This window comes from Hemicordylus capensis, chromosome 1 (assembly GCF_027244095.1).
Source record: "Hemicordylus capensis ecotype Gifberg chromosome 1, rHemCap1.1.pri, whole genome shotgun sequence".
NCBI classification, from domain to species: Eukaryota; Metazoa; Chordata; class Lepidosauria; order Squamata; family Cordylidae; genus Hemicordylus; species Hemicordylus capensis.
In genome coordinates, this window is record NC_069657.1 from 188982796 (window position 1) to 189008836 (window position 26041).

General features: G+C 46.3%; 1 protein-coding gene across 1 annotated transcript in view; it reads left to right on the forward strand.

The window, feature by feature from the left end:
- The first annotated feature begins 4993 nt into the window (after positions 1-4993).
- SLC4A10 (solute carrier family 4 member 10) overlaps positions 4994-26041 on the forward strand; it is a 287150-nt gene continuing 266102 nt past the window's right edge. The window contains exon 1 of the mRNA XM_053261350.1: positions 4994-5487. Within this exon, the coding sequence (XP_053117325.1) occupies positions 5440-5487 (48 nt within the window). The 5' untranslated portion in view covers positions 4994-5439. The remainder of the gene's footprint in view (positions 5488-26041) is intronic.

Genomic DNA, 26041 nt, shown 5'->3' on the forward strand with positions numbered 1-26041 from the left:
TATAGAAGAAAAGAGAAAGCCAGAGGGTGAAGAATGAGGGCAAAGGGAGATTACAGAAGTGAGGAAGGCCAAAGCTGACCCATTGATTTGAGATAACCAGCCAAACCTTTGGCTGCAGGCTCTAGTTCACATCAAGCACTCTTGTTCTAGCAAGCAGTCCTGTTCAAATGTCCTGTGACCAGCATCTGCATTCATAGGCTCTTGAACATTCTTGCTTTCATTTGTTTTCCTCTCCTTACGTTTAGCTGGAATGAAGGCAGGCTTGCTCTAATTAAATTGTGAAGGGATTACCTACTTGTGTTTTCAATCTTCCTTAGTGAGTAAAAGAATTGAGGACTTAGCATCCAAATAAGCTATGCTCAGAGTAAACGAAAACCCACGATGTGATCCAACTTTCTGCTTTAGCCAAAAACAAAATACAGCTTAGCATCTCCATAATCAGAGAGGCAGACTTTGCTGCCACATATCATAAAATGACAACATGAGCCTGAGTTCCTTAGTGACCACCTTAGCTTGACATCACTAGAGTACACCAGAAAACAGCTACACATATGGCAGCATTAGAGCACCGTTTTTAATCACTCTGTCTTGGGAGGAAAATAAACGGAATGAAATGGTGAAATTTAGTATTCTTGAAGAAAATTAGGGCATGGATATAGAAGCTCGGCCAGTTTTCTTTTTTCCTAACACAAAACATTTTTTAAATAGGAAGAGCTCACAAACTGGGAATATACTGTACTTCAGTTACTTTCAAGCTGTTAACAAAGTCTTTTAAAAATTGTTTTTGCAATTTTTATATGATTGTTAGCTGCCTTGGGAACTTCACTTTTTGGAAGAGAAAGGGGGGTAATTTTTTTTAAAAATGAATAATTAAACAAGATATTGATTGCTTATACATTTGCAATATAGTAACATGTACATGCAGTGTCATAATAATTGGTTGCTGGTATATAAAACACAATTGCCTGATACATATACATTTTCAGTTGGCTTATATTTATTGATGTCTTTTGTTAAGGAAAAATGTAAATTCAAACTCTTCAGGTAACTATCCAGCCTTCTTTGACATGTTCCATACTCACTGCATGGTGAATACCTTTGCAAATCATACTAATCTATGTATTCTTTTCCTCAGGAGAAGATATTGGGACAATTTCTATTAGCACTTACATTTATATACCACTCTATAGCTGGAAGCTCTCTAAGTGGTTTACAATGATTTAGCATATTGCCCCTCAACATTCTGGGTACTCATTTTACCGACCTCGGAAGGATGGAAGGCTGAGTCAACCTTGAGCCCCTGGTCAGGATCGAACTTGTAACCTTCTGGTTACAGGGCAGCAGTTTTACCACTGCGCCACCAGGGGCTCCTTTTCTAGGGCACCTATTCTAGGGCACAGTTGTGAAAGCTGCGGTTCATTCAGAAACTGGTTCCAGACTGGATAGCTTTACAAATTGATTGGTGCTTATGTTGACTGTGTATATTTTCATACATGATTTCACAGGATTTTACTTGAAAAATAGGGCACTGACTGCATACAGTTCAAAGTCAACATAAGCTGTGGAGACACGACTGGGCAGGCGGGGCGCCTTGCTGGGATCAGGCGGGCTGGGGTGGGGGGAAGCTGGTTGAAGTCACTTCCCCCCCAGACAAGTGCTTGACCTTTCTGGGAGCATGGACCATGCCTCCAGATGATCCACGCTCCCTTGACTTTGACTAATGGCTGGGTCTGAAGGAGGGGCTAAGTGGCACTGACCCACCAGGACTGGCCTGATCCCTGCGGTTCTCACACGCAGCCTAACCCAGGCTGAGCTTCCCTAGCTTGAGTTAGGGGTGCATGTGAGAACAGCCTCTATCAGTTCTAAAGGCCTTAAGTCAAGGACTTGTTTTGCTTTGGAAAGGGAAGAAAGATCAAGTGCTTACATTAGGAAATTGGTAGTCAAAGGGGCTCCTGAAAAGGGCAGATGGCTCTATCACTGTGATCTATTGTTTATTATTTCTCCAAAGAGTTGATTAAGGGATCCTTCTTTGGGAGGACTCATTATGAGTTAAAATGGAGTTAAGATAGAAGGGCAAAATCTAAGCAGTGCCCAGGGTGGTTTGATCTCTGCTATCTTATTCACACATGTATGTTCATCATCTGATGACTGAAACAGTGAGGTAATTCACACAGCCAAAAACTGCATTCTACCCAGGTTTGAGAGCTGTGTGTGCTCCCAATGTTTGGTTGTGTGGAAGCAAGGTAGGAGGAGAACCTGGGTAGAAGTGATTGTGAAGAAGCAAGGTAGGAGGAAAAGCTACCCAGGTTTTCCTCCTGTCTTCTTTCCACACAATAAAAAATTGGGAGCGTACACAGCTCCCAAACCCGGGTAGAACACTGTTTTTGATTGTGTGAATGGCCTCAGTAAGTGATGACTTGCTTGTATGAAAGAGACATCACAGTTCAAACAAATAGAAGTTTCATACACAATACTTTTCAATGAGGAAAGGATAGTTCCAGAGGGCGGGAGCATGGGGGGGGGGGCAAGCCCCCCTCAGAAAAGTGGCTTTCCCCCTGCACTGCCCCCATTTCTGTTTCAAAAATCTTATATGTGGGACACAGCTCACCCACCCATAAACACACTTTGTCCCTTCTGTGCCCCCCTCAATTTCCCCCCCTGGTGCTGCCACTGCAATGAAGGCAGTTCACCCATCATACATTGTGTTGAGTAATCGTCCTGTACTTACTGGTGTTAGAACAGCGCAGTGAAGTATGCAATGATATGCAGCACAATCCTGTGCAATCAGGAGTAATAGAATGGAATTCCAAATGGAATTCATTGTAGCTTACTCTTTAATCTGTGTTTAGGATTGAAGCTGTCTGTGTGTAGCCTTAACAGAAATGTCCTGGTTGTAAGTGGCCCATTTGATTATTTGTTTTGCTTACCATCTGACCTTTTCAAGGGAGATAGCGTTTTGCATTTATACAAAATATTTTCTGGAATCTTCCCAGACAGCAGGCTTTACTGGATATTTTGAATTTGCCTAAAAAACTGATGCCAAAGGTAGATTTTTTAACCTCAGACATACATCAGGCTAAGCTCCAATAAGCAATGAAAAACCCAAACCATATATAGAGTGCTCCACACCGATAGCTCGCAGGGACTTCAACTTAAAGCTGGATGATATGTGAACACACACTTGCCCTTCCGTAGTTAATCAAAGTAAAATCAACATCTGGGAATGCTCCTGGTTGTGTAGTTACACAACATAAGGCATGCACATTATTCCAAAGACACATTAATCAATGTTTTGTAAGTTTAGCTCTTCCAGCCTTAAAATATTAGAGTTTCACTGGTGTATTAAGTTCAAGGAAATATTTTCTTCTTCATATTTAAATAAGCAGGGCTCAGTGGGATTCAGCAATGGCCCCAAACAACTAAAAATGTAGGAAAGAGTGCTGCTCAGTAATCAGCAATAATTCCTAAGCATCTGCATCCAGAACTGAAGTAGTATCTAAACTTGATTTTAATTGGGTTCAGGTCTTAGCTAGCTTTTACGAATTTGATATATTACTGAATTATTGTTTCCGAGCTGCCTCGAGCAGTATTGCACTGGAGGAGTGGGATAGAAATATTTAAAATAATTAAGGTAATAAATAAATAAATAAATAAATAAATATGACGTGAGCCGTGACACCTCTCTTTTCTTGACATCTCTGTTCCACGGGGTAGAACACAAAGAATCTGCACTGATCGTGAAAGGGAAAGTTAGGGAACAATACTCCCATAAACTGTCCATTCTTCCTTAGGCTGTTGGTTTCAGGCTCACAGTGGTCTTAAACATGAGAACTGTATTACAGGATGATGAGACCAACCAACTCAACTCGTGTCTCTAGGTGGTTTACATCCTAAAAGTGAAAACCTATTGGGATTTCACCATCATGTGCTACTCATTTTGTCTGGTGCAGATACGGGATGGTACTTAAACATGGGGCTTTCCCCAGCAATTGGATGTCTTCTCTGTGCCTCTGTGATCTGACCTTTCTAGGAATTTCTGGTTTGGTGCTAACATGCCATATTGGAAACTGGAGAAATCCTTTTCAGACATACCTGAAATCAAAGCAAGGGGAAATGATGACTGTGATCATTTTCCAGATAGGCAGATGTCCATAGTAATGATATATTACACAATTTGAGATCATAGGACTATGGCTGGATTTCTTGTGGATGCTTTTAAGAGGTAGAGATACAAATAGTAAAAGGTTATATGAAACAGGACCTGTGTATTTTGCACTGCAATATGAAACTTTGTTCCAGTGGATAGCCTGGTGTGTGTGTGTGTGCATGTGTGTGTGTAAAAGCCTCCAAACACTGCTATTTACAGAGGAATACAAAAGAGGAACATTAAAGACCGAGTAGATTTCTTATACCAGGATGTGATTCAGTCTCTTGACCTGCAAGTGTATGTCGTTTATTTTATTATTGTTGTTATTTTGTAATGGTATGCTTTCTGGATTTGTGTCGAATTTCGTAGCATCCCGTTGTTGGGATATATCATACAGATCATGCAGGCCATAGCATCCAGATATGGATGTGTCATGCCTCTGAATAAAACTTTGTCACAAAACGGTTTTGTGCTGTCCTAATCGCTGCTGTGAAATTTGGAGGATGGGAGGATGGGAAAGAGCCCCACGGTAGGAGGAAACAGTGGTGTTGGGTTTCGACGTATAGTTGCTAGAGCATTTGGCTGGTGGTGGTGGTGGGGGAGACATAAAAAGTGGACGGGCATACATCTTCCTTCCCTCCAGGGCTCTGGAGCTAGCGCTTCTGCACCAAAGCGGTAGAACTGGAGGGCCAGGGGGCCTCATTTGGTCGAATCCTTCAAGGTTGCAGTTGCATCAGGTGGCACCAGGATGGATTCGGAAACTTGTAGGCAGTGGAAGCGTGCCATCCTCTGACGCGGCTTAGAAGCGGGTCCCCGTCCTTCTGGATGCACAGTGCCTCGGTTGCTTGGTTTGGTAAGCCTTGGCTGCAGTCTTGCAAATGCGGCGACATGGGACGGTGACTTGCGCCGCACTGGGACTCTAAGTCTTCTGCTCTGTTTGGATAGCGCCGGAGTTTGCCGGCGAGGCTCCTCCTCCTCCTCCTCCGGGATCCCATCCCCGAGGAAGCAGGTTGCTCCGCTTTTTGCCTTCTCCCGCCCTGCAATCTGGGCCCCCACCAGCAGTCGAGGCAACAGCAGCCGCCGCCGCCGCCTCTCGGGTGTGAGTTGGAGCCATGTGACTTGCCGGTGAGTTGGGGCGTGCGATTGCCTCCTGCTTCAGAGCTACCTGATCCGAATACTAAGCAGAGCGAGCTGCCGAGGCTGCCTTCCGCTTGTGACACTCCGGAGAAGGAGCCGCCGCCGCCACTGCAGAGAGCGAGCGAGGGGTGCCCATTCCAAAGGCGACGCCGAAGATGGAGATTAAAGACCAAGGAGCGCAAATGGAGCCGCTGCTGCCCACGGTAGGAAGCTGCGGCAGGAGGCGGCGGCGGCGGCGGGGGAGGAGGGTGGCGGGGCAGACTGCCGCAAAGGCAGGCGAATGTGCGCGGAGGATGCTCTCCGTGTGTGCCTCTTGCCACGCCAGGCATCGGGAGGGCGACGCTGACAAACCGGCAACATGGTTGGAGTTGGCGGCCCTTGCCTTCGCCGCTCTGGAGGAGGGGCAGCAGCAGCAGCAGCAGCAGTGTGGGAGAAACGGGCTGGGCGGGCGGGGTGCCGCCTTCACGCCGATCCAGGATTTGCGCGGCCGCCGGGGCCCGCCTCCGTCTCTCCCGTGTGCTTCTCCCAAGGGGGGCAGAATAGGCCTGTGGTGGGCGTAAGGGGAGGAGGTCGCGCCTTGACGGGGGCTGCAGGGTGGAAATGGCCAAGAGTGGGCCGTAGGGAGCGGCTACGTGGGCTTCTGCCCAAAAGGATGCTGCAGGGCCGAGGCACCCTCTCCGCTGACACACAGAGTAGAGGAGCAGCAGGCTGTCTGTTGGGGGATCTCTCTCGTTCTCTCACTGTGTGCATCGCGCTCTTGCACACCGGCAGTATGTATCCGGCGAGGCAGCACACTCCACTCGTGTTCGCGGGCCTCTTTCTTACTCTTCACACACATGGCTTTCTGTTGGGGATTCTCTGCCTCGCAGCACAGGGGCTCAGTGCTGGAGATCTCGCTCTCTGTTTCTCACCCATGCATGCACACACATACACATGTTCTGTCTGCCAGGGGTCTTTCTCTTTGCCACAGGTAGGCTGTTTTCCAAGAGGACTCCCCACACACGGACTGTGTGATGGGAGGGACTTTTCTGCTGCACACATGGGCATGTTGGCATAGTGTATTTGTGCTAGCACAGCTTGCATACAACGGCTCCTGCATATACCAAAGCCCTCTTCACATGCTCCAGTCCACATGTGCAATCAACCCATGGAGAAAAGTGGTATTATACCTGCTGGCCCGGTCCCTGACATTTGCGCTTTGGATGGAACATGAGAAAAGGCTCTCACGTGTACAGTTGTATGCATCAGGTACGTAACTACCGTTAGGCAAGGGGAGGCAGCTGCCTGGGGGCCCCCACGCCTCGAGGGGCCCCCCAGAGGCAAGTCACATGTGAAGTGAGTGTGTGTGTATCAGCGAGGGGCCCATTTTAAAATTTTGTCTCTGGGCCCACTCCAGCCTCGTTACGCCCCTGGTATGCATGTAAGCTCTGTAATCACAATCAGGAACCCTGGTTCCACCAGGGTTCTGAAGTGCATGTACCAACTCTGTGCCCATACAGACTGTTCTCATATTCCATTGAATGCATATAGGTCAGGGGCAGGGCCAATAACTGTGATCTGGATTCCTTCCATGTGCAGACTGAGTGCTTGAACTAGAGCATGAGGAAAGGGCTTAATATGCTTTCAAACATATATAGTGCTCTAGAGTAACTCGCAGAGATGTAGCCGAAATAGGCACCACCCTGATGACACCCTGTTCTTTGTGGTTCTATGGAACATTGAACTGATGTATGTTCCTTTAATATGTACACATTTCGGCACCTGCTTAAGAAAGAGGACTCTATGTTCTACTGTTATAATGCCTGAAATTCTATTCATTGGGCCAGTTTAGATGAGATACCAGCCGCAACACACAGTCAGGATGGGGTCGCGTTGGGATGGATTGTCTTCATTTCACACTGGGATGGTTTTGATGAGATACCAGCCGCAACATGCAATCGGAACAGGATCATGCTGAGAGCATGCCCACCCTCATGTCATTGGAGGATATCCTGACGCACTGTTGGAGCACTTCTTAATTGCATGAGAAGGCTGTTTATCTGAATTTTCCATGTATACACGGTACAAAACCCTATTTAAATAGCATGTCAGAATGTCCTCCAGTGTTGTGCTCTCAGCACTACCCATCCTGATTGTGTGTTGCAGCTGGTGACTTGTCTGAACCAGCCCATTATTAAACCAAGACAATCTCTCCCAGCTGTATGGAATATTTAATCAATCAAAACGTTTAGTCTACCAGCCATACAATACAGAATATTAGATTAGAACAGCTAATCTATCTGGTGAAGGATACAAACTGGCTCCATTTCAGAAAAAGCCAGTAAAAATGGCAGTTCCAAGGTCTTGCTTTGAAGTGCAGACTTCATGTGATTGCAACGCTTTTTTCATTGTGCACCAAAAACATACTTTCAAGTTTCTCCTCTGACTTGTTTAGATTTCCTCAAAAAATCAAGGATATTGCAAGGGTCTTGCCCTTCGTAGTTTGGTGAGAGTATATTGTGTCTTCATAAAGTTTGATGTTCCCATATATCATGCATCTAAGTAAGGACAAGATTGACATTTCTTGGGTGGAGTCTTCCCCCCCCCAAAATGACATCTGCCATACTGAGGATGCAGCTGCCAAAGTCAGCAGGTGTGAGAAGAAATGGGAAGAGTGAGAGGCAATGTACTCTGTGTGTGTGTGTGTGTGTGTGTGTGTGTGTGAGAGAGAGAGAGAGAGAGAGAGAGAGAATATGATAAACAACTCACATTGATTAAGTCATCTCTGCTTCTATTCCCTATCTGTAACATTCATAAATATTTGCAACATGTTTAATTCTTTGCTTGCATAATCTGTTTAGGCTTCAGTTGTAAATGGTTTGGCTCACTTCTTTGAGTGATTTTTTTGTATGTATTTTTGAGACATCTGCCACATTCACTTGACCTGCAGTCTGTAATAAGAACAGGAGACTCACAGTCCACTCTGTTTCAGGCTTTGCCTCCCTTGAAGCATTATGGGAATAATAACAATGGGTTATGTTGTTTGCCTAGAACACCTCTTGAACCATTGGACAGACTATGAAAACAAAGCATGTTAAGCACTGTGCAAGCATAGGGTAGTGTTTAGCATGTCAGAGTAGGACTGCAAGGACATGGGCTCAAATCTCTGTTTGGCCATTGAGTGACCATAAGTCAGTCATCCTGCAGCTTGCCCTACCAGTTGTTGTGACCTACAAGGTTGTTGTGAAGACAGAATGAGGGGCATGTACACCACCCCAAGTTTCTTCTTTTAGGGGGTGAGCAGACTCAGCTGTTGGCTGTCACAAGGACAGCAGCTGGTCAGTCAAGCAGACAGGGCCTCAAACAGTACTGACATCTTGCTCCAAGAAGGTCCGGAGCCCAACTGAGCCCTGGCCCGCTGACCTATTCCGGGCTCTGTCCTCTCTGGCTTGATGTCCTGCGCTCTGTTGTTCTGTGATGGAGATGTAGTTGCAAATTCAGAAGTGCTCTCCATGATAGCCTCATAGCCACACCCACGACCATTCCCATCCCAATAGCCACACCCTTCACTTAGATAGATGCAATAATTGAGGGGGTGGGGAGTTCTGTTACAAGAAGTCAAGGTCATGTAGACTGTAGCGAATGTACTAGAATGAATGACAGGGAATGTCCCCTGAAATGCTGTGCTCCTTTCCAAATGGCCATAGGAATGCATGGAATTTCTGAATGGCCAATGGCCATTCAGAAATTCAAAGCATCCCATGGTCATTTGGAAGGAACCACAGTATTTCAGGGAGCATTCCCAGTCATTCATTTTAGGATGCTCTGACACTAGTCGACCAGTAGGACTTGCATGCTGATCATCCCAGGTTGAGTCCCTGAGAGCAGATAGGGCTGAGAAAGACTCCTGCCTGAATCCTTGGAGAACTGCTGCCAGTCGGTGTAGGAGGTACTGAGCTAGATGGGCCAAAGGTCTGACTTGGTTTAAGGCAGGTTCTCATGTTCCTAAGACAGGAAGAATGGTAATAAACAGTTGGATAGCAAGAGCAGTACATTATTTCCATGTAGAAAACCAAGGGCTTTGTGTTCCTGCTTAGACCCTGGGGGGGTCTAACCCTGGTGCCTCCGGGGGGGGGGCAGCATGTTTGAGAGTAAATGGAGCCAGTGCTCCATGCCACCCAGCAGCCTCTGCGGCGGGGAATTGCGTCTGTGGTGCCTCCGCCACTCACCTGCTGCTGGCAGGGGCTCGCCTCCATGGGAGCCAGGTGAGTGGCGGAGGTGAGCCAGCGTGGTGTAGTGGCTAGAGTGCTGGACTAGGACCGGGGAGACCCGAGTTCAAATCCCCATTCAGCCATGAAACTAGCTGGGTGACTCTGGGCCAGTCATGCATCTCTCAGCCTAACCTACTTCACAGGGTTGTTGTGAGGAGAAACATAAGTATGCAGTACACCGCTCTGGGCTCCTTGGAGGAAGAGCGGGATATAAATGTAGTAGTAGTAGTAGTAGTAGTAGTAAATTCCCCACCGTGGGGGCTGCTGGGTGGCATGGAGCACCAGCTCTGTTTACACTTAAAGAAGTGTAAGTGCCCCCCCCCCCGGAGGTGCTTTCATGGGCCACGCCTGTTGGAGGGGGAAAAGACGGAGTCCCTACCCGTCCCTGCAGAACGAGACCACTGCTGTCGTTGCTTGGTTAAGTTCAGCTGGGTGCATTGTTTTCACCAGATGTGGGGTAGAGAGTGAGAGTTCCATGTATATGCGGCACTGGTCCCTCTGGGAGTTCTGGGCCATGGGGTATAGCTACAAGGGGTTCTAGCTTGGGGATCTCCCTCTCTGAGCAATTAGGTTTTGGATCAATGTCTGGGTCTGCACCTTGAGGCCTTGCAGCCTGTACCACTGGATTCTAGGACTTTAAGGCACCACTCCTCTAGGATCAGTGCCCTTGAAGCCAGAGCCACAACACCTGAACTTCTTGGAGGCATGGTGGATTATAATTGTATTAAATAAAATAAATCTGTGAGACTGTACAGTGTGTTTATTGCTTACTGGTGGAAGTTAAAGATAATGCCTTAACTTAAAATTTCTATGCTTTTTTGATGTATAAGTAAATTTGTAGGTGCCTTAACTCCAGTTTCTTATAAAGGGCAAGTTTTGATCCCTGAATATTCTCTGAGGCTGAGGTGTTCCATTTCCTTAGAAGAAGAGATCATCAACATCCCTGGGTTATTCGTACACATTTCTGTATTTGTGAGGAGTGCAGTTCTTGGGGGGTCCAATCTGACTCCAGAAGCATTTCATCTGGCTCAAGAATGCCCGCCCTATATATTATTATTAGTTGTTTTTTCTATCATGAGCCAAGGCACCGGCAAAGGGCTCTTTGTGCCCTCTCCATCTGCAGTATGAACAGCAACAGAGTTTGCACCTTATGGGCTTCAGTAAACAGGACTGAGAAGGAGAGGTGATTGTGTCTGTCTTGCTCGGAACTTGAAGTGAGTGATTGAGCTGCATTGTAAGAGGAGTTCTGCCAAAACCTCACAGTGGAGGAAAAGAGTCTTTTGCCCATGTCTTTGTCCTCATGAGGAAAGGTCAGTGGGCAACAAAGGGGAAAAAAATATTGATCCTTCTGCATTTGCCAAGTTCCAAATATGCTCCTTGACAGATGTCAGCCACAGAGCTAAAGACGTGAGTGAAACCTAGTTCTAGGTGGCCAGAGGCAAGCTATTAAATCCCACACCTTAGCAAATTACTCCAAATGTCACATGAACATGTGTGGGCACTTCCTGTCAGGCAAACGCTCCATAACAACTCTTTCAAGTGAATATGATTTTACTTGCATACAGTGCAAACTTGAAAGCTGGTATCATTACTCTTAGAGGTCATTTATACAGTGAGAAATGGCTTAGGAGCCATTCACACAACCTACTGGGTGGGCTGGGCAAGGCTTCCCAATCCTTGTTAGCCTGGTGGGAGTGTGTACCAAACTCCCACATGATCCCTGCTGCCAAATGCATCACAGAGCAGCACGGATCACTCTGAGGCAGCGACTCTTTGTCCTGGCCTGTGGGAATTGCACAATGAACATAGGAAGCTGCCATATACTGAGTCAGACCATTGGTCTATCTAGCTCAGTATTGTCTTCACAGACTGGCAGTGGCTTCTCCAAGGTTGCAGGCAGGAATCTCTCTCAGCCCTATCTTGGAGATGCCAGGGAGGGAACTTGGAACCTTCTGCTCTTCCCAGAGAGGCTCCATCCCCTGAGGGGAATATCTTCCAGTGCTCACACATCAAGTCTTCCATTCAGATGCAACCAGGGCAGACCCTGCTTAGCTAAGGGGATAAGTCATGCTTGCTACCACAAGACCAGCTCTCCTCAGAGAGCTGAATGCTCACGCTGAATGCAGTGCACTGGGGGATTCTCCCAGGGAACAGGTACTCTAGGTGCCCATCTCTGTGCCTGTAAGCAGCTTGCGTTGACACACGATCCCAGAGCGTTTGCACCCTTAACTTCATCTACAGGCACCTCAGCACCGCTGTGATCTGCACGTATCGCAGCGGTTCTCACAGGCAGCGAAGTTCAGCCTTGGCTGGTGAAGCCTGGGCTTGGCTGCGCATGAGAACATCCTATAAACTTGCAGAAAATCAATATAGAAAGAAAATCATTTAGTAGGTTTCGTTTGTATCCTACTCCAATTAATTTGCTTCACTTCCAAATGTCTTTTGACATGTTAAAAAAAGTATTCCCAAGTTAATGAAAAGAAGGAAAGGGCCAAATGGCATTTCAGTAGGTGAAAAGACTCTGCCACGTGTGTCACCTCTGCTGCTGGGGACCTTGAGAGGGGCCTCAACCCAAGACCTGAGTGAATGGGTAGGTCCCTATGGAGAGAGATGCTCTATTAGAGTGCATGAATTATGAGGGGCAGGGGGGCAGAGGGCCCTCACCTTTTGTGACAACTCCTTTAGCAACAGCTTTTAGAAGGATGCAAAGGCTCCTGGCTAGAGGGTGGGATTTGTGGCTTTGATTAAAAGCACCCTGTGCTATCAAGTAGCCCCTTTTGCTGATGAGAAAGTGCATCTTGATGGTGGGAGCTGAGCAGCCACTGGAGCGATAATGGCCCAGTTCCGATGTTGTGGGAAACCAGAGTAGGAGAAGCTGTGGCAATATTGGGTCTTGCATACTCCCTCCTCCTTACCCCCTTTCCTTTGCAAATGAAGAGAAAAGACTAGAAGCTGCTTCTTTTAGTTTGTAGTAAATTGTGGTTTGTCACTATGCCAGAACTGTGCCTTGGGCAAAGAATAATTTGTCCTCAAGCAAGGATCTTAAATGTCTTTCCAGATCCTTGTTTGAGAACAAACTGTGGTTTGCACAAACCACCCATGACTAAAATAGTTCAGTTCAAGATGATCCAGCAACACTGAACCCCAATATTGAGTTTGAAAAACCCAATCCAACAGCATTTACAAGCTGTGTAGAACCTTTCTAGACTTCCCTCTTCCCTTTTAATAATGGCACAGTTGGTATCCATTTATTGCAGGAGTTTTAGATGGTTTCCCTCAAGGTAACTGTTTATTTGTAGGGACACTGTGAGGTCAATCACACAATCAAAAACTGTGTTCTACCCAGGTGTGTGCGCTCCCAAATTTAAGTTGTGTGGAAGCAAGGAGGCTGTTCTCATGCACAGCCTAGCCTGGGCTAGGGATGCCCAGCCTGGGTTAGGTTGTACGTGAGAACTGCTGGGATCAGGTCCAGTCCTGGCAGGTCAATGCTGCCTATCCCCGCTTTCAAACCCGGCTAGAGATGAGTCCGGACCAGTTCGGAGGCCATTGCAAAGGCCTCCGAACTGTCCGGACCGGTCTGTCCCCTGGCCGGTTCGGTTCGGGTGGGGGGGTCTCCCCTTAAGGGCGGGGAGGGTTTACTTACCCCTCCCGCTGCTTTGCCCCCTCCAGCGCCCGTATTCTTAGTAGAAGCCGCCCCTTCTGCCTCCTCCAGTGCCAATGCCGCCTGGGCGCGCGCGCGGCTTTGCTTTTAAAAGTTCCTTTTGCTGGCGCTGAGGGATTAAACACCAAACAGAAGCCGGCAGAGCACCGCGCCGGCCGGCGGCTCCCCCATGCTCAGCCGCCCAGCAGCCACTGAGAACGCCCAGCGAGGACGCGCCGTCGCCATCGCCATCACCGACGCGCCGCGGCCTCCAGGCAACCCTAACTTCCGGCTTCCATGCGACTTCCCCCAGCATACAGAGTGGCTGCATTCTGCCACTCTGTATGCGGGGGGAAGTCGCATGGAAGCCGGAAGTTAGGGTTGCCTGGGGGCCGCGGCGCGTCGGCGATGGCGATGGCGACGGCGCGTCCTCGCTGGGCGTTCTCAGTGGCTGCTGGGCGGCTGAGCATGGGGGAGCCGCCGGCCGGCGCGGTGCTCTGCCGGCTTCTGTTTGGTGTTTAATCCCTCAGCGCCAGCAAAAGGAACTTTTAAAAGCAAAGCCGCGCGCGCGCCCAGGCGGCATTGGCACTGGAGGAGGCAGAAGGGGCGGCTTCTACTAAGAATACGGGCGCTGGAGGGGGCAAAGCGGCGGGAGGGGTAAGTAAACCCTCCCCGCCCTTAAAGGGAGACCCCCCTTCAGTGCCGGTCCGGACCGCTCCGGACCATGCACATCCCTAAACCCGGCCATTAGTCAAGGTTAAGGGAGCGGGTGCCCCCCTAACTCGAGTTAACTACTCGTGTGTTCATTGGGGCTATGTTTAGCACCAGTAGACACAGAGATGGGTGCCTAGAGTGCCCATCTCCTGGGGGAATCCCCCAATGCATTGTGCATGTCCCACAGTGCATTGTGGGATCCATGGAGGTGTTGGAAATTCTCTGTGGTGAGAGAATCCCTTTCTCATTATAGCAGAGTGCACAGAGGCACAACACAGCGGTAGTTTAGTTAGGCATGCGTGTGTGCTGAGAGTAAAGTAACTTGGAGCCAATTCATAGTTTCAAATCAATATAAAAGGCATCTATTAAGGAACTCCATTCTAGATAGGAAAGTGAGGAGTTAGGATCTCTAATCTATCTATCTAGCTGGATGCAGATGGATTCTGCATCCTCTCTGCACATATGGTGCAGGGGGAGAGGCTTGCCATGTTGCAAGGTAGGAGGCCAGGTAGGAAGAGAGAGAGAGAGGAAGGAAGTCCCTGAGATTAGCAATCTACACATCAAAGGGATAGCATCAGAGCAGTGGAGAAGTGATGACAAATGTCTTGACCCTCTAGCCCTCTGACTTACTAGTCTGTCCTCCACTGTCTGAGGCAAAGAGACAGCATAAAGTCCTTTAACTTCCAACAGGAGGCTGGAACAAATAGTCCCAGCCTCAGATCAATCCATCCTGTTCCGTGTTGCATGGAGAAGGGTTAATTGTGTGGGAGCATGCTCCTTGTTCCAACTGAGTAACCAACAATGGTTGGGGGAAGGCAAGTCTTCCTTCCGTCCACTAGGTCATGTGAATGGCCCCAAGAAAAGAGGAGAGCTTGGCTCCTAACATTTTGGGCTGGCTCCTAGATGCAAAGAATATTTGCCAAGGCCTGAAGCAAGTCAAACAGAGATTAGGCTCCTGAACCCCTTCCCATTTTAAACAGAGTGTGTAGGTGGGGAAGACAGATGAAAGACCTAGCTAGAAGATTACTCATTGGAAAGCAAATACAAGCAATTTCTCTCCATGGAAGCACAAATGATGCGTTCCCACTTGCAGAGATTCTGGCCTTTATATTTTGGCCACACCCTCTCCTTTGGCAGTTGCAGAAGAAAAGGTGTATATTCCAGTTCCTGCTTCCAGCAGGGCTTGTTATGTTATATGGGATTTCTCACATGATGCTGTTGCTGTGCCTTTGGTAGGATTGGCTCAAGCCCATAGTATTCAGAACACATGCCTGCAAAAATAATGTTTAGCACTGCAAGTGCTCACCAACAGAAATAAGAGGGAATAAATGCCCTGTATGAAATTTCACAATGCAAGTCTTATGTGAACATATTTTCATTTGCTTTGAATACTTTCCACATTTATGACTTATTCAATAGATCTGGGTCTAAATTGCTATTTCTTTTTGTAGCAACTGGATTCTTTCCTCCTCGCCTTCCTGCTTAATTTCCTTGGATGCCTGTTTTGATCAGCTGATTTGATGAAACGGAAGGTTTGAAACAGTGGGGGAGGAGACGTGAATGTGGGTTTCAAAGTGGGTTTCTCTTTTTAATCATTTGAATTTAATTTAATAACTTATTACTACAGTAATAACATTTTTGTTAATAACCATTCTTTGTAATTAAGTGTAACCTCCCCCACATCTTACACATGTAACAAAATGATTGATATTGAAATTTAATTCAGTAGCCCCAGGATATGTCCAGTGCTCGGGGGCTGAGCATGAACAGAGTGCAGTTCAGTAACCCAGGCATTAACTATACTAACCATGGGTTTTCTTTACATCCAGTTCCAAGATAGTTTGATCAGCACTTCCTGTTTCCAATTGGACATAGCCATGCACAGTATGGCAACCAACCAACTGAGGTAGAACTACAAATTGGGATCCAGACATAGACATAAGAACAGCTTTGCTGAATCGGGCCCAAGGCCTATCTATTCCAGCATTCTGTTTCCCACAGTGGCCCACCAGATGCCTCTGAGAAGCCCACAGGCAAGAGGTGAAGGCATGTCCTTCCTCCTGCTGTTGCTATTTGGAGGCATCTTGCCTCTTAGGCTGGAGGTAGCCTGTAGTGAGCAAGACTAGTAGTCATAGGTAGACGATGAATTTGTCCATGAATTTGTCTAAGCCCTTTTTAAAGCCATCCAATCTAGTGACCATCACCATATCCTGTGGCAGAGAATTCCATCGATTAATTATGCGCTGTGTGAAAAAGTACTTCCTTTTGATGGTCCTAAATTTCTTGGACTTCAGTTTCATGGGATGACCCTTGGGGTTCTAGTATTATGAGTGAGGGAGAAAAATTTCTCTCTCTCCACACTCTCCACAGTCTGTTATGTCTCCCCTTAGTCACTTTTTTCTAAACTAAAAAGCTCCAGATGATGCTACCTTGCCTCCATAAAGAAGGTGCTTCAGGCCCCTGATCATTTTAGTTGCCCTCTTTTGCATCTTTTCCAGTTCTCTAATGTCCATTTTGAGAAATGAATGACTAACTTGTCTCACTGATATCCATGGTGCTTTCTCATGACTGACTAGTCTGGATAATGACCTTTCTTTGTTATGGATCAACACACTTCAGAAGGTGGTTGTTGTTTTATTAATAAAAATATTTATACCCTGCCCCTCCAGTACACTACTACTCGGGGTGGCTCACAACATCAACAAAACAGATACATTGTAAAGTAAAAGATTAATAAAGTTAAACAAGTTAAAAGAGAGTGGGTGTGACACTCAGGCCACAGGATGGGTGTGACACTCATGAAGTGACTTGAACCCATGAACATCCCTTGCATCAGTGTTCTGGACCAGCTGAATCTTCCGGACCATCTTCAAGGGCAACCCCACACTGAGCGCATTGCAGTAGCTCAATCTGGATGTTATCAAAGCATGAGTGACTGAGGTCAGATCCGACTTCTCCAAGTTGGGTCACAGCTGGCATACCAGCCATAGCTGGTAAAAAGCACCTCTGCACACCGCCACCACCTGTGCTTCCAGGACAGCGTCAGGTCCAGAAACACTCCAAAGCTGCAGACTTTGTCTTTCAGAGGGAGTGTGACCCCGTCCAAGACCAGATTTACCTTGCTGTTTGGATGACCAGTTTTACCAACCCAGAGCACTTCCATCTTATGTTTCAGCTTGCTTGCCCCCATCCAGTCCAGAGCAGCCTCCAAACCCCAGTTCAGAGTATCCATGGTCTCCCTAGTGTCTGCTGACTTAAAAGATAGGTAGAACTTGATATCATCAGCATACTGATGGCACTGCATCCCACACCCATGGATGACTTCTTCCAGTGGTTTCATGTAGATATTAAACAGCATAGGGAACAGAATAGATTTCTGTGGCACCCTATAAGCAAAGGGATGGAGCAGGCATCCTCCAGCACCACCGTCTGAATATGACCCTCCAGATAGGAGCGGAGCCACCATATAACCATGCCCCTAAATCCCAACTTAGAGAGAGGTCCCAGAAGGATACCATGGTCGATATTGAAAGCTGCTGAAAGGTCCAGGAGAACAAACAGAGTCACACTCCCTCTGTCTGTCTACCAGTATAGGTCATCCACCAGGGCAACCAAGGCAATTTCCATCCTGTATCCAGGCCAGAAGCCAGACTGGAAAGGATCTAAGTAATCAGATTCACCCAGGGTTGCCTGGAACTGCGATACCACCACGCTCTCCATCACTTTGCCCAAGAAGGGGAGGTTAGACACTGGTCAAAAGTTATTTAAATCATCTGGGTTCAATGACTGCCTCCTTCAGTTGAGGGGGCACCATCCCCTGCTTTAGGGAGGCATTCACCACCCCCGGCATCCATAGACCCAGTTCCTCCCTAGCAGCCTTCACCAACCATGAAGGGCAGGGGCTGAACACGCATGTGGCAGGTCTCAGCCTTCCAAGCATCCTGTCCACCTCCTCAGGCAACACAATCTGAAAACTATCCAATATAACTATACCAGACAGTGAGCTGGGTCTCATGATCAGTGGGACCCGCAGACAAGCAGGGTGGGAGCCATGGGCAGCCGGATTGGCCACCCACATGACTGCTGGCTCCATGACGGAGCCGGTGGGGGCTGGAAGGATAGGGGGCCGCATGGCCCCCGGAAGCTCCAGTATGCCCTGCGTGAGGGCGCAGGGCATAGTGGAGAGACCCCCGAGCCGGGAGGCTGCTTTTCAGCCTCCTGCTGGGGATCTACCTGTGAGTAGCCGCAGCGTGGAGCTGCAGCACGGCTACTCATGATTGCTTAAACTGGGTTTGTGGAGTGCTCACTCCACAAACCCAGTTTAAGCACCGGGCTACAGAAGCGGGTGACCCGATTGCGAACCACCAGGCTCGCAGCCGAGCCCACTGGTTCACACGATGGGAGAAAATCTAGCCCGATATTCTCCTATCATGTGAATAGCCTCAGTGTATTGGCAGTTCTGGTGCTGCAAAAACCTTAGCATCCAAATCAAGATGGATATGAGTAATGCAAATTGATCACAGTGGGCTGCCAAGAGTTTTGTTTGATGGTCTTTGGGGTCCTCACATATGAAGCCCCGAATCACTCAAAAAAGCTTTGCTGGATGACATTGAACAGAATTAATGGTGGTGGAAAAGTAAGATCTCTTTGCTGCCATCATCGCCATAGAATAGGCCCTAATATGGGCTCTAGCATGTGTTTGGTTACATTCATTCTGAGTTTTCCGCCAATGACATTTGAACCATGTACGAACCTTCTTCATTGTCTACAACTCACCTGCATTCCAGGGAGTCTCTTGGACTCAATGGGTCAGGAGAGGACACCTAGGTGCAATCATGTCAACCACCCGACCCATCCACTTTCAGCAGGAAACTCTTCCAGAGCCGTCAGGAATGCATTAGGATCCATAAGCCTCCAAGGGCGGACTATCCTAACTGGTCCTCCACCCCTGCAGAGATGTGTTGTTTCCACTCTCAGTCCAGATAGTGATCCCTCTTAACCAGGTAGTGATCCCTCTGTGACAATGGTATTAAGGCCTCCTGGACTATCCATGGAGCACCACCACCCACCGTTGACCTAAAGACCAAGTCGAGGGTATGGCCTGCCACATGTGTAGGAACATAAATCAGTTGAGTCATGCCCATGGTCATCATGGAGGACATGAAGTCATGAGCTGCAGCAAACAAGATGTCCTCAGCGTGGACTTTAAAGTTCTCCAAGACTGTTGGGATTGTTACTGGGGTCTCCTTGGATGGGAGAAGGACTGGAGGGTGTGATGGCCTTGATATAGCCAACATGCCTTCCCTTCATTTGGCATGCCCTACTCCCACCGCCATATCATTTTACAAGACATGATGAACTGAAATCTTGCTACATTTCTTTTAAAAAAAGAAGATAGTGATTGGAGTTTAAACCTACTTGTTGGACTTCAAAGCTATTCCAGATATAGATATAGATAGGGGTTAGCTATAGTGCCATTCTGGTGAGAGGAAAACACTCTGCACATCTTTGAGGGTACTCAGCAAGCCCTGTTATTGGCCTCAGATTGTGGTGCTAAGCCTCAGTGCAAGCCAAAACCAGCCAGCAATGGAATTTGTCAGGCTTACTGTGCTGGTTACGTCATTGTGGGGTAGGTGTTTAATCCTTAAATGCGTGGATGTCTGAGAGGACAAGTCAAGTTAATATTTTATTAAAGGAATGGCAATCAAGCATTTGACATTAAGAGTGTGTTTATGTATCACATGGAAGGTCAGTCATCTCAACTGTGAGCTTCAGTCAGATAAGCCAATTGTTACTATGTTTTCCTCAACTGTGGGTAATTGGGGGTGGATAGTAATGCTCAGCTTATTGTGTGGCCAGAATCTACAAGTGAACAGCTCTTCATGCAGCTAGACATGCTAGGCAGCAACTCCACAGGCAGCTGTGGTTGACTGCTGCAACCTGTAGGGAAGATAAATACACTTGCTTGATTCAGCCAGCTAAGCTGTTTAAAGCAGACGTTGCACCTGGTTCAAAATTCCTGGTTCCTAAGAGACACTTTGAGGTCATTCACACAACCGGAAACTGTGTCCTACCCACATTGGGGAACTGTGTGTGCTCTCAGTTTTTGGTTGTGTGGTAGCAAACAACTAGGTAGGAGGAGGGAGAAGTGATTGTGTGGAATCAAGCCAGGAGGAAAAGCTACCCAGCTTTTCCTCCTACTTTGATTCCACACAATCATTTCTACCTCCTCCTGTCTAGATGTAGGATCCCTCCACCACATCAATTCTATGGCCATCCGGTAAGAACAGCCCTGGTGGAACAGGCCCAAGGCCTATCTAGTGCAGCATCCTGTTTCACACAGTGGCCCACCGGATGCCCCTGGGAAGCCCACAGGCAAGAGCTGACTTGTTCTGTTGCTCCCCTGCAACAGGTATTCAGAGGCATCTTGCCTTTGAGGTAGGAGGTGGGATGACATGGTATAAGGCAGCTTTCTATGTACTTATGTATCACAGAGGAGGCTGCTCATTGCATCTCTGTGTGACTTGCTCCTCTAGGTGTGCTTTCTTTCATTAAAAAGGCCCTCCCAGAACAGTGATTAATGTAAGAAAAATGACAAAGATGCTCTGAGCACTGATAATTCATAGTGATGGTGCTGAACTTTGCAATTACTGGGCTTTGAAGTTGCCTCATGCTGAGTCAGACCATTGGTCCCAGGGGCATATCTAGGGTGGGGCAGGCAGGGCACATGCCTTGGGCGCCACTTGAAGGGGGGTGCCATTTTTTAAAATTAAAAAATAAAATAAAATGGCCACCAAAACCAAAATGGCCACCAAAACCAAAATGGCCACCAAAACCAAAATGGCCACCGTGCATGCTCAAATGGCCCTAGGCCAGAGATTCTCAAACTTGGGTCCTCAGGTGTTATTGGACTTCAACTCCCATAATCCTCAAGCAAAGACCACTGAGGCTGGGGATTATGGGAGTTGAAGTCCAATAACACCTGAGGACCCAAGTTTGAGAATCCCTGCCCGAGGCCATGCCAGGCCTCGCAGAGGCCATTTGAGCATGTGTGGTGGCCATTTTGTTTTCAGCGGCCATTTTTTTAAAAAAAATTTTTAAAAATGGCCACTGCACATGCTCAAATGGTTCCTGTGAGGCCCTAGAGGCCAGTGGGGGGAGGGGAATCTTTGCAGACCCCCCATGGCCTTTAGGAAGCCCCCTGAAGGGGCTACAGATAAAAAAATAATTTTAAATTTAATATAATATGTCACTGTACACATATTCAGTTTGGAACTATGTACAGAGAATCAGGGCTTGTGAATACTGAGCTGAACTTATGAGCTAGGATTGTATTCATTTGCTCTTACTTTGCTGCTTGTGATAAGTGAGTTAAATATGATGTCTTAATCATATGGCTATTAATGGTGAGTTTGTCTTTGAATCTATGTGAAATCCTTAGTATTAAGCCCCACTGGGAGTTTCTTGCTCTCTTTCTCTCATTTTAACTGTCTTTCTGAAATACTAGAATATATTCCAAGCAGACACAGTTTACTCTGCATATCCTTTAATTATTTTCAGAATATCTGGGAAAAGTCAAATTCTCCATTTATTTTTAAAACTTATGTAATAGTGATGCTACAATGCATAGTAGAGAATTAGACAGGCACTTCTGTTTAGTTTTCCAAGTATACCTCCACATAGTATTTGGGTATTTCATGAGCCCCAGCATACTGAAATTTGTAGTTTTCCAGCATTTTTTGGTCTGGCTACATCCACTGCTAAATAGTTTTTGAAATATTCAAAGATTAACGAGCTTGACTTGTATTTTTGAGCTGATATTATGGTAAAGTTATCTGAAAGATGGGTGTCAGATGTTTGGACAGGGGGCACAATTTCAGTGCTTGCCCTAGGCGCTATTTTCCCTAGATACGCCTCTGATTGGTCCATCTAGCTCAGGACTGAATGCCAACTCTTCCCCAGGGTTTCAGGCAGTAGTCTTACCCAGCCCTACTTGGAGATACCAAGGATTGAACCTGAGACAGGCTGCATAAAGCAGATGCTCTACCACTGAGCTACAGCTCCGTTCTTAAAATATGAATTGGCTGAGCCTTTAAACACTCAGATGCAATGCAAATCAACTTCATATGTACATTTGTGTTATTTCCCCCAGAAACTCTTCTGCAACTTGTAATGTAAAATTAGATTCTGTATACAGTATATGTACAGACTGTACCTTTCAATTTAAGTGTTTTAAGTTTTATGTGTTTTGTTTTTTGATCCATGTTCTTAGTGCCAATTACTAAACAGATGCTTCCTGAAGAACATTTGTAAGACTTCAGTAATAACAGTTTAGGCATCTCTGTATCCTCAGGGGAAAAAGAGCTTTAAAACCTTGAATTTATATGACCAAATACTGGGAACTATCTCCCACTCATATGGTCTATAGCAGCGGTTCTCAAACTTGGGTCCTCAGATATTGTTGGACTACAACACCCTTCATCCTCAGCCACAGTGCCATTATGACTGGGGGTGATGGCATTTATAGTCCAACATCTGGGACCCACGTTTGAGAATCAATGGCCGATAGCTTTTACAAATATATATTCTTTGTTAGCCATCTTATTTATTTATTATTTCTCTTATGCAAAACGTTTTGGAAACTTTTGTTGAAAAGCGGTATATAAATATTTGTTGTTGTTAACTATTGCCCTAGCTCATATTTTCTTGACCTTTTCAGCATAGGGTGAGGCAAAAAAAGGAAGTTTACCTCCTAGAAAATTCAGTGTATTAAATGGAAAGTCCATGTTATGAAACATTGCCTTAACCAAAATAAAGACGGATCTGGAAGGTGATTGTGAGAAAAAGGTCATCATGCATCCCATTTTGTTCACCACAGTTAGAGCAAGGTGGTGTTAGTAAAGGAGCATCTTTCATGTGTGGTGACCAAGAACAGACATTGGGTTTTTTGGTGTCCACTTTTTCATGCTTCTCTTCTAGAAAGATTATGACCAGGAAGGCAAGTGAAAATGGACGTGTTTGTGTGGTAGGTTTAGGAAGACTACGCTCTCATGGTTTCACTGTAAACATGAAATGACATCAGCAGCATTTGTCATAGGGAAATAGCAACATGATTTCCAGTCTGCAGATGGGTCTATGACTGGTATTTGCAGAGGGTCATGGAAGTACATCTCATCAGACAAATCATCATGCAAACCTGAGAAAAAATGTTTGTTCATGTTCCCTGTCCCACTGAAATTCTGAACAAGTTGTTTTTCAACATATCTCTTAAAGTCCCGTTTCTCTCAGACATTTCCTTCATTGAGAGAAAATGCCTGTTGGGAGTTGTAGTTCCCTATTCACTCATTATATTCATTTAGTTGTCATCAGTCTCAAACTCTTTAGTGTCTGCTTATTTGAAACCATTATTACAAGATGTATCACTTAGAAAAATGTATTGAAGTTCATGGCAGGAGAGGGGTGGATGGGATGGGACAGAATCTCAAACTAGCAGCTTGGTGTTCATAATATCCTATGTGACATGCAGAAGCTGTCAAATAATGACAACTATAATAGACTCTAAACATGTAAATGTAGCACAGCAGGGTCAGCCCTGAGCCAGAGCTGATCACAGGCCAAAGTCCAAATCAAGGAGCTCATTTCTGTCTTTGATGCTGAGAGATGCACGTGATCCTTGCAAAAGCTGGTTGGGATAAACTGGTACTTTGGTTGGAAGGAATCAAGACATCACCTGCTGTCTGAACAAAGAGGCACCATTTAAAGAGGTGGCAGTGGGAGAGGAACCATCTCTATCCAACCACAGCACAGCAAGTGACCTTTGCTAGTGTCTACCTTCTGTTTCTTTTTAGATTGTGAACCCTTTTGGGACAGGGAACTGCGATTGCTTACTGTAACTGGGGTTCTTCTGGTGGTCATCTGTCCATTCACAAACCCGACTGTCATCTCCGCTGCAGAGCTTGTCTCATAGACAGTGGACTCTGAAACCGAGGAGGTAAGGGTCTGTCAGGTGACCTTATAGGTGCTGAATGGGTTTTTTTCTACCAATCATGAGAGAGAATAGGAACATAGGAAGCTGCCATATACTGAGTCAGACCATAGGTCCATCTAGCTCAGTGGCAGCAGCTTCTCCTAGAGTGGCAGCGGCTTCTCCAAGGTTGCAGGAAGGAATCTCTCTCAGCCCTATTTCGGAAATGCTAGAGAGGGAACTTGGAACCTTCTGCTCTTCCCAGAGTGGCTCCATCCCCTAAGGGGGATATCTTCCAGTGCTCACACATCAAGTCTCCCATTCATTTGCAACCAGGGCAGACCCTGCTTAGCTAAGGGGACAAGTCATGCTTGCTACCACAAGACCACCTCTCCTGATGCAGAACAGTGGTCCCTCTAATTTTTTTTGCCTCTGTGTGGAATGGGTTTTGCTCTGGGTTGCAGAATCAAGGCAGTGTGTGCATTCAGTATCAAGGCAGTGCATTCAGAATGGGGCCTTCCTGATTCAACTTGAGTGGGATCTAAAATGAACTGAGCGGACATCCAAAAACTTGTGAGCGCACGCACGTGTGCATGCATTAGAGGGAACAGTGATGAGGAAGCTTGCAAACTCCTGATTCGGCCTTCACTCTCCAGCTAAAGCCCATCTGTGTGATGATGGACAGAGAGCACCCAGAAGAAGCATCTTATTTATTTTCTATGTAAACCATGTTGAGAACATCTGTTGAATACTGGTATATAAGTATTCATAGTAGTAATCTCTGTGCAAGGACTGCATTTCGGCCTCATAGTTACCTGACCTATCATTAGAGAACCATAATTAGACAAAGAGAATCCCTCTAGGTATCATCTGGTGTCCTATATACTATTTCTAGACCAGCTGATTGGATGGAAGGTCACTTATTAGTTCCACACATTGCTGGATAATGAGAAGTGGATTTTTTTTTTAATCCATTTTGATGTGTGGCTTCTGACCCAGCCACAGGACCAGTCTTCACAATACTGGTGGACTATGTGTTTGGAAGTTGACCGGAGAAATACTTGACCTATCAACTTATCTAGACATAAGAGATTATGACATTCTGCTAAATGTCTTAAGGCTTAAGAGTTTTAGCAGCCTTTAAAAGAGCCCTAAAAACATATCTTTTTAGCCTGGCCTTTAGTAAGTACTAAAATGATTTAAAACTGGTTTTAATTTTGCTTTAATGAGTTATTTGTTTTAGATCTGTTTTTATATTTATGAACCGCCTTGAGCCATCTGGGTGAGGCAGTATAAAAATGTAATAAACAAACAGAACAAATAAATAAACCATCTATGAGAGTTGGAAGTGGGAGATACAGCTTGTATCATTATGAGACCTAGAACACAGTCTACCTGCTATGACAGTACAACTTTAGGGCCAGTTCACACATTACAGTTATGCTTACAGAAATGATTGCTGCAATCACCTGTAAATTTGTCATCTGTAAGTGACTGCAGAACAAATGATTATTCTGCAATCGCTTACAGAAATGATTGCTTATTTCTCAGTCAAGCAATCATTTCTATAAGTGATCCTGTCCTGTGCCTAGTTTCCTATTGATGCATACCTGCCCCAACCTGAGATGCTTTAACACACCTTCTGCTACACACAAGGATCCCTCCACCACATCCACTCTATGGCCATCCAATAGGAACAGGCCTGCTGGAATAGGCCCAAGGCCTATCTAGTAGTCCATCATCTAGTAGTCCATCATCCCCACCAGATGCCCCTGGGAAGCCCACAGGCAAGACTTGATGGCATGCCCTCTCTCCTGCAACGGGTATTTAGAGGCATCTTGTCTCTGAGGTTGGAGGTGGCCTATAGCCCTCAGACTAGTAGCCATTGATAGACATGCCCTTCATGAATTTATCTAAACCCTTCTTAAAGCCATCCAGGCTGTTAGCTGTTGCCACATCTTGAGGCAGATAATTCTATAGGTTAACTGTGGATTGTTTGAAAAAGTACTTCCTTCTGTTGGTCCTAAATTTCTTGGCAATCAGTTTCATAGCTTGACCCCTGGTTCTAGTGTTATGCGAGAGAGAGGGGGGAGTTTCTCTCTATCAACTTTCTCCACACCATGCCGCTCAGTGGTGCAAACCCCTCCCTCTCCTCCCCAAGTGGTGTGCACTGCCTTCTTAGTGGTCCA